The sequence below is a fragment of the Carcharodon carcharias genome, chromosome 2 (assembly GCF_017639515.1).
Source record: "Carcharodon carcharias isolate sCarCar2 chromosome 2, sCarCar2.pri, whole genome shotgun sequence".
NCBI classification, from domain to species: Eukaryota; Metazoa; Chordata; class Chondrichthyes; order Lamniformes; family Lamnidae; genus Carcharodon; species Carcharodon carcharias.
Window position 1 is genome coordinate 117,353,815 of NC_054468.1, and position 9,530 is coordinate 117,363,344.

General features: G+C 41.3%; 1 protein-coding gene across 1 annotated transcript in view; it reads right to left on the minus strand.

Moving 5' to 3' along the window:
- Positions 1–9,265, minus strand: part of LOC121287991 (protein sel-1 homolog 1-like) — a 56,326-nt gene extending 47,061 nt beyond the window's left edge. The window contains exons 1-2 of the mRNA XM_041206201.1: positions 9,076–9,265; positions 7,805–7,910 (exon numbers count right to left, since the gene is read on the minus strand). Of these exons, the coding sequence (XP_041062135.1) occupies positions 7,805–7,910; positions 9,076–9,265 (296 nt within the window). The remainder of the gene's footprint in view (positions 1–7,804; positions 7,911–9,075) is intronic.
- Positions 9,266–9,530: the final 265 nt, after the last annotated feature.

A 9,530-nucleotide genomic window follows, 5' to 3' on the forward strand; every position in this document is an offset into this window, starting at 1 on the left:
TGAAAACTAAAGCTCTAAGAATAGAGTGCAACCAAATCCCTAGATTTCAGAAAGCCTGGCAGGGAAAGTTTTTGAAAACATTCTAACAGTTATAAGTGTATGGGTTTTGCAAAGTTAAGTAATTTGTATATATTTATTATGCTATGATTTTTATTTTAGGCGTATGTAATGGGGCTTGTATGGAAACAAAATAATCACCTCAAGTGTTTGCAGAAAATTGTTCAAGCCATTTAATTGCTTAATTTATGCTAATTGCTGGTTTTGAAATGGGACAGCTTCAAAGAAAAGTTCAGCTATATTCTCCTAAAAGTAGTGTCAATGTGGAAACAAAATCAAAAAGAAACATAATTGCCAGAATGAGGAGATTTTGTGCAAACATTGAAGAAAAAGGTTGAAGAAAAGTAAACTACCCTGCATTTGAACTAACAAACAAAGGCTTAGCAACTTTGAGGCTGGTGAGTCAAGGTTCAGTTGATCAAAATGATTTACCGTGCAGGAATAATTTTAGCAAACCAAATATTATTCTACACTTTAAAGCAGCATGACAAACAGATTCTTCAGGGCTTTTGTGTTGTTCAGCAAGCAGGATAAAGGAAAATAAAGGAAAAAATTGGTATCATCACTTAGTGATGAAGCATTCACTTTGTGTTGATCTGGTGGGAAGTGTGGATAATCATTCTGTAAAGTGAGTGATTCACATCACTAATGATTGAATGTTGGAAACACATGAGCACAAATTTAAAAGGTTACAGAAAGTTTATGACTATCATTACAGAGAAATGTTTGATAAAAGGTGACAGTGATGAAGAGGAGAAATCTTATAGATTGTTCAGAAATGCATCATTTAATGTTAAATGGTTGTTTACTGGAAGCGATTCCAGAAGAGTATGCTTGATGGAACAGGGAGTTCAAGGATGCCTGACCAAGCTGATCAGTGTGCAGCATTCTGAGTGCCAGGGACTCACTGGATGCGTGAGACATTGGTTAGATATGCCAAACCAACTGACTAATGAATCAGGTCATCAGTCTGCACCCCATGAGTCTGCATGGTTGTAGCTAAGACCATAAAACAATAAGACGTAGAAGCAGATGTAGGCCATTCAGCTCATCAAGTCTGCTCTGTTAATCAATGGCATCATGGCTGATCTGGTAATCCTCAATTCCACTTTCCTGCCTTTTTCCAATAACCCTTGATTCCCTTACTGATTAAAAATCTGTCTATCTCAGCGCTGAATATTCTTAACGACTCAGCCTCTACATCCCTCTGTGGTAAAGAATTCCACAGGTTGACTATCCTCAGAGAAGAAATTCATCCTCATCTCTGTTTTAAATGGGTGACCCCCTACTCTGAGATTATGCCCTCTGGTCCTAGACTCACCCACGAGGGGAAACAACCTCTCAGCATCTAACCTGTCAAACCCCAAAGAATCTTACATGTCTCAATAAGATCGCCTCTCATTCTTCTAAACTCCAATGAGTACAGGCCCAACCTACTCAACCTCTCCCCATAAGAAAATCCGTCCAATCAATCAATCCAACCTAGTGAACCTTCTCTGAACTGCTTCCAAATGCCAGTATATCTTTCCTTAGATAATGGGACCAAAACTGTTCACAGTATTCTAGGTGTGGTCTAAGTAGTGCCTTTTATGGTTTTAGCAAGACTTCCCTTTTTTTTACTCCATTCCCTTTGAAATAAAGTCCAACATTCCATTTGCCTTCCCTATTACCTGCTGAACTTGTATGTTAGTTTTTTTTGGATTCATGCATGAGGACTCCCAAATCCCTCTGTGCTGGAGTTTTCTGCAGTCGTTCTTCATTTAAATAATATTCAGCTCCTCTACTTTACCTGCCAAAAGACTGGCAGCTGTGATGCTGGGGAACTCTGGAAGAGGCTGAAATGGATCATCTACTCGACACTTCTGATGAAATGCATAAACTCACATTTTCCCACATTATATTCCATCTGCCAAGTTTTTGGCCACTCACTTAACCTGGCTATATCCCTCAGTAGACTCTTTGTGTCATTCTTATCACTTGCCTTAACACCTATTTTTGTGTCATCCGCAAACTTGGCAATAGTACATTCACTTCCCTCTAAGCCATTAATGTATAATGTAAATAATTGTGGCCACAGCACTGATCCCTGCAGCACTCCAGTAGTTACCGGTTGCCATCCTGAAAATGCCCCCTGTATCCCAACACTCAGTCTTCTCTTAGTTAGCCAATCCTCTATCCATGCTAATATACTACCCCCAACAACACGGGCTCTTATCTTATTAAGTAGTCTTATGTGCAGTACTTATTGAACGCCTTTTGGAAATCCAAATATATTATATCTACTGGTTCCCCTTTATCTATCCTGCTTGTTACCTCCTCAGAGAATTCTAATAAATATGTCAGGCGTGATGTCCCCTTCATGAAGCCATGCTGACTCTGCTTGATTATATTATGCAACTCTAAATGCTCTGCTATTACATCCTTTATAATAGACTTTAACGTTTTCCCAATGACAAATGTTAAGCTAACTAGCCTATAGTTACTTTTTTTTTGTCTCCCTCCCTTTTTGAATAAGGGCATTACTTTGGTAATTTTCCAATCTTCTGGGACTTTTCCAGAATCTAAAAATTCTTGGAAGATTGCTACCAGTGTATCCACTATCTGTGTAGTTACTTCCTTTAATATCCTAGGATGCAAACCATCAGGTCCAGGGGACTTATCAAGCTTTGGCCCCATTAGTTTCCTTAGTACTTTTTCTCTAGTGATAGTTATTGTATTTATTTCCTCCCCACTTTCGCCCCTTGATTATTTAGTATTCTCGGAATGCTATTAGTGTCTTCCACCGTGGGGACTGATAGTATTTATTCAATTCTTCTGCCATTTCCTGGTTCCCCATTATTATTTCCCAGCCTCATTCTCATAGGGGCCTATGTTCACTTTGGCCTCTCTCTTCCTTTTTATATATTTAAAGAAGCTCTTAATGTCTGTTTTTATATTACTTGCTAATTTAACCTCAAAGTTTATTTTCTCCCTCTTTATTTTTTTTGGTCATCTTTTGATGGCTTTTAAAACTTTCCCAATCCTCTGGCTTACCAGTAATCTTTGCCATGTTGCATGTTTTTTCTTTCTATTTGATACTATCCTTAACTTCCTTGGTTAACCATGGTTGGTTTATCTCCTTCCTAGAATTTTTCTTTCTCACTGGGATATATCATAAGACCATAAGTCATAGGAGCAGAAATTAGGCCATTTGGCCCATCGAGTCTGCTCCGCCATTCAATCATGGCTGATAAGTTTCTCAACCCATTCTCCCGCCTTCTCCCTGATAAGACCATCCTTGTTGTGAGTCATGAACTATTTTCTTAAACATCATCCATTGTTCATCAACCGTCTGTTCTGCTAAACTGCTTTCCCAGTCCACTCCAGCTGACTCTGCCCTCATTTCTTTGTAATTACCCTTATTTAAGTTTAGCACAGTTGTTTCTGACCCAAGTTTCTCACTCTCAAACTCAATGCTAAATTCTACCATATTATGGTCACTATTTCCTAGGAAATCTCCTACTTTGAGATCATTTATTAAACCTGTCTCATTACACATTGCCAGATCGAAAATAGCCTGATCCCTGGTTGGATCCACAACATATTGTTTTAGGAAATTGCCCCAAATACACTCTATGAAATCTTGCTCGTGGCTACCTCTGCCAATTTGATTTTCCCAATCTAAATGAAGATTAAAGTCACCCATGATTAATGTACAGCCTTTTTTACATGCCCTCACTATCTCATGATTTATTCTCTGTCCTACAGTATAGCTACTGGTAAGGGGCCATAGACTACTTCCACCAGTCTTCTTCCCCTTGTTATTTCTTACCTCCACCCAATGGATTCTACATCTTCAGATCCAAGATCATTTCTTGCTATCGTACTTATTCCATCTCGTACTAACAAAGCTACCCCACCATCCTTTCCTTCCTGTCTGTCCTTTCGAAAATTCACATACCCCTGAATATTTCCTTCCTAGCTTTGATCTCCATAATGGCTATAAGATCAATAACCTCTTTCTGTGCCGTTAATTCATTAATTTTGTTCCAAATACTATGTGCATTTAGGTAAAGAGCCATTAATTTTGACTTTTTACCATTTTTCCCCCGTTGACCCTATTTACTGCTTTTTTTAATGTTTGTACACCCTGTCCCTTCCTGCCATACTCTGGGTATCAATACCTAAATAGCTGCCCTGCACTGCTGTCATATCCTTTTGCTTTGTTAGCCTACATATCCCCTCTCCAGAACACTTGCCCCTGCTATTTAATTTAAAGTCCTCTCTACAGTCCTAGTTATTCGATTCGCCAGGACACTAGTCCAAACACGGTTCAAGTGAAGCCAGTTCCACCGGGACAGCTCCTTTCTACCCCATTACTGGTGTTGAACTGAAACCCACTCCTCCCACACCAATCTTTGAGCCAAGCATTTAACTCTTTGACTTTATTTACCCTATGCCAGTTTGCACGTGGCTCAGGTAGTCATCCTATGGTTATTACCTTGGAGGTTCTGCTTTTTAATTTAGCTCCTAACTCTTCAACTTCTTTCAGCAGAATCTCCTTTCTGGTGCTATCAATGTTGGTACCAATGTGGACGATGCCAACAGAACTTCTGATGAAGGGTCATGATGAAGGGTCATGCGGACCCGGAACATCAACTGTATCCCTCTCCGCAGATGCTGTCAGACCTGCTGAGTTTTTCCAGGTATTTTTGTTTTTGTCCTAGATTTTCAGCATCCGCAGTATTTTGCTTTTATTATAGATGTGTTTATGAGCCTTACTGAGTCTCTTTTAACCTTCAAAAGCTTTCTGAGAACTTACTTTCTTGACTTTCCTTTTGGTTGGCTCCCTTAACCTTCTTTATCTACCTCCTGCTCCATTCACCCCCACCAATACTACCACTCATTCAGATCACTGGGGGATGTTTCAATCTGATAATGGTGCTATGCAAGTTGCTCAGCTTTTATTGCTAACCACTCAGCAACAATACTAGCTAATTTGTAGTCACCAAGAAAATTAGATCTGAGAATTAAAGCAGGTTATTTAGCTGGTGATAAAAATTTGAGAAAGCAGTGGGTGATGTGTGGTAGCGTCCCTATTTCTGACCCAGAAGAGGTACTTCTGACCTCTGGGCCAGAAGTAGGGATGCTAAAAGTCCTACTTCAGGACTTGTGGCCATGGTAGGTGCATGCATAACATAAAAAAAGGTCGATTATCAGTCTATAAATCCTTCCAAAATGCCTGATGGCAGGTGGTAAAGGGCAGGAGAGTTTCCTGGTAAGCCATACTGAAGAAGGCATTGGTAAACCATTGCAGTACATCGCCCAGCATAATCAAGGACCAATCCAATGGAAGACCATGGTTGCTAACACTCTCTTAGGGCATGGTACCTGAAGGAGGAGAACTGGATGGTGCAGTGTTACTCTTTTCAACCCTTGAACTTGGATTTGAAAACAACTGTAAGTGTACCAAGTGAAATGAGTTCATAGCAAGCCAAGATAAATAGCATAAGGCTCCTCATAATTTGACGCTAACTGTATGTTATTCAAAGAAGCCATAAGAAAGGCTGATTTGCACATATAAACTTATAGCTATAACTGAGGATGCCTTTTGGAGATCACAGCTAAAGGTATTTGTAATGAATAATTTAAATATTATGTCATTTAAATTTAAGGCAGAATTTAGTGCCAAATATGATGAGCCTCCCAATTGTTTAGGTTGGTAGGCTAGAATGCTGATCTTGGATTTTTCTTCTTGTCCCAGTGGGAGGCAGGACTTTCATCTGACTCCAGGCAATTTCTCAGTCAGGCTCATTCTTGTGCTGAGCACAAGCACTGGGACAATGGAATCCCAGCCTCAACTGTGAGACATGGAAATGCACCACAGTGCCTTGCCATAGTAGGAAAGACATCATACGGCACAACACTGTCTTATGTGCCCATTTTAAAATGCTTGCCTGTATTTGGGTAGACGTATTGGGCTGGATTTTACAAGGCATCTACAATGGATAGCAGGCAGGTGGACATGTAAAATAGGGCGCCATGCCATCGGAGGCATGCCCACCCCCTCCACGATTTTACAAGCAGCAGGGGAGACATGGTGCAGGATGCCTCAATTGAGACTCTCACATGGATATTTAATGGCCACTTAAGGGCCTCATCCCAACGCCACTCAGACTTTTACACGTGGCAGGAGAGGCCCACCCAAAATTGATCCTGTGGGCTGCTGGCCAGTGAAAGGGCTGGTGGGGAGAAGGTTGCCTCCTTTTAGGTCCTGTGTGCCAGTTGGAGGCCTCCTCACCACAGTTTTCCCTCTGTGTCCATCTTACGCCCCCTGCCCTGTCTGACATGCCCACCCACCCTCCTCACCAGTGCCGGCCAGCCCAGCCCTGGGTCCATTGCTGAATACCTCCTGGTGCATATCGGTGATGGCCATCATTCCCAGTAGCACTGCTGGTACTGCTCAGTTGCCAGCCTCCAACTGGTCAGTAGTTCCATGAGACAGGACTTCCTTCTTGAGAATGGCGGAAGTCTTGCCTCATAATAATTAAAGGCTGGCATATAATCCACCCCTTTATGAGCCTAACTGCTATTTCTGGCAGAAAATTTCAGAACTAAGGGGGTTGTAACTAGAGTGATGGCTCTCTTTTGATATTCATTTCCTGTCCATCCAAATGATGTCAAACACCCAAATTCAATGTCCTTTTATCTAAGTTTGATGTGAAGAATGGTTTGTCAGCCAATGTGTGGAGGTAGTAATGCAGCCTGAACACTGTGGCAATGGCACTGGTACTGCATTTACTGGATCTACGGGACACAATTTTAAACTAAGGGATCTCCAATTTAAGATGGAGATAAGAAGAATTTTTTTCTCTCGGAGGGTCGTAAATCTTTAGAACTTTCTTCCCCAGAAAGCAGTGGAGGCAGGGTCAATGTACATTTTAAGGCAGACATAGATAGATCCTTGACTAACAAGGGTCAAAAGTTATCAGGCAAAGGCAGAGTGTGGAGTTGAGGCCATAATCAGATCAGCCATGATCTTATTGAATGGTGGAGCAGGCTCAAGGGGCCGAATGGCCTATTTCTGCTCCTAATTCTTATGTTCATATGAACAATATTTGCATTTGGACAGGCCACATCAGATAATGCCTATCTACATAGCTTACTGGTGGTGTGTGTGTGTGTTTCTCTTGACAGAGGTTACTGGATGCCCATTGTATAGGCAACACTCCCCCAAAGCACAAAAAATATGGGGAGTGGGTAAAGGAGCATTGGGAAACGGCACCAATACCAGGCAGCCAAGGACAATAGATGAGTTTTTTTAGGCTAGACTGGCACTCAGCACACAGTGAAAATGGGCTCTGTGTAGCTAGAGTCAAAGAAATAGTATTGTAGCATAATTCTCAATAAATCCAATGTGCAGATTACCCTAAATCAGGCCATTATTAATCCTCCAGGCCATTTATCACCTTCAATGGCCAGCTATTGAACAAGAAAATGACAGTTTACAAAATTGCAATAGACAAGTTTCTTTCACAGGATTTGTGAGAACAAACATTGAAAGAGCAAGTCATACCCTAAAAACCTAGAAATGCTGGCCACAGTTTATTGGTTAAAGAGGGTAAGGACCTTTCCTTGTTCTCATATGACATGTTGCATGGGAATACTGGGCCTTTAAAAGTTGTGAAAAAGAGTGTACAATGTTGTAATCTGCCACACTTGAGCAGAAAATGGAACTACTACTCAGATTTTATTTATTCATACTCACTCCTTCCTCAGTTTCTTATCTCTGGACCTTTTCAGGATTTTGGTACCATTCTGATAGAATTCTTCCATTTCCTGTGCCTGCATGCTTTTCGCCGTTTCTTGCTGGTCTGTTTTATCCAAAATGTCACAGATGTTTAACACTGAAAATGCTCGAGCGATTGCTTTAATATTTTGTGCACATTGAGTAATGATGTAATGTGCAGATTCGCCAATAATTCTATGCTGTTGGACAGTAGCCCGAGAATTATTTTCAACTTAAAACTGCAATAAACATTTAAAGTCATTGTTACAGTAGCTTTGATGTTATGAATTGCTTATACTGAGTTGTCGCGTATAATGCTAAATTTCATTCCTGTCACTGATAATGAGATTAACACCAACAACCACAAATCATGGAAGGTGGCAGTTAAGGCAGGTTGAGGAAGTGGTTATGAAAACAGAAAATGTGGAAACAGCAGGTCTAGCAGTATCTGTTGACAAAGAAAGTGTTAACGGGCTGGATTTTATGGAGCACCGTATTCCCCGTGCCCCCGATTATAAAATTGATAGGGAGCCTGCCCACCAAAGTGGGCTGCCCCGCAGCCATTTTAATTGCCTAAGGTCAAGACTTGCACCCTGATCTGTAAGGAAGTTCCCACCTTAGAAAGCTGCAGGCTAATCTGATGGCTGGAAGCTCTCTAGTCCCAGCAGGTTTGAATGGTAACCACTGCTGACTCTACAAACGTTCCCCGAACAAGAGGAGGTGATGGAGCTGGACTTTAAAGTCAGTCTGGGTATTGGCAAGGCTTGGTTGGCAGATTCCAGTGAGAGGATTGGGGGCTGGATTTGAGAGGTCAGGAGGAGGGTTAAAGGGTGAGTGGCATGGTCTTTTGTGGGGGGTGGGGTGCCTCCAATGAGAACAGGAGACCTCCAAAGGTGGCTTCCCCCCACTTCTTGCCGAATGCCTGCCCGCACAGTAAACACTGCTGGGCTGCCCACCTGGCATGCCGTGGGTAAAAAAGTAGCAGAGGGAGAACGAAGCATTTAAGTGGCCGTTAATGTTCTATAAGGTTTTCTGTGAATTTTGAAGCCCTTGTAAGTGGACAAATAGTGGCATCAGTAAAGCATTGAGAGCCATTTGTTCTCCGATTCATCACAATCTATTAAATTGATGTCCGTTATTCTGAAAGAGGTACAGTATGGTCTTAAACATCTAAAATCTCGAGATGTTAGCATTCTTAAGCTCATCTTGCCTGTTGTGTACCAAAATATAAACTATTATGGTTTCTTTACCTTGCAAAATCAGTTCTGAACCATTATTAGTCTCTTGTAATTTTTTGTCTTTAACCTTATTTCCTTTATCACTGGGTGAAGGCTGCGCTTTCTGGGCTGTCGCTGACTCGCTGGTTTCTTCTGACTCGTTGGTAACATGATTTTTTTTAAATATTTCCTCTAATTGCATTTCACCATTTTCATCTTCCATGCCCTGAAATGTAGGATTATTTAGGATCGAGTCTAACATTGATAAAACTGATTTTGAACATATTTTTTGTAAGGGAGGAGACACATTTCTCATTTCCCCTAGATTTTTCCCTCACCCATCTCTAAGAGTTAGTAACACATGTAGAGAATACAGTCCATAGATACAGCAGCCTGTCAGTGCCTTGGCCCAAGTGGCAATAATTTATGGCCTGTGCACCTTCCAACAGGGGTCACTGGACAGTAATCAGCAGTAGGAGTTCTTGAGA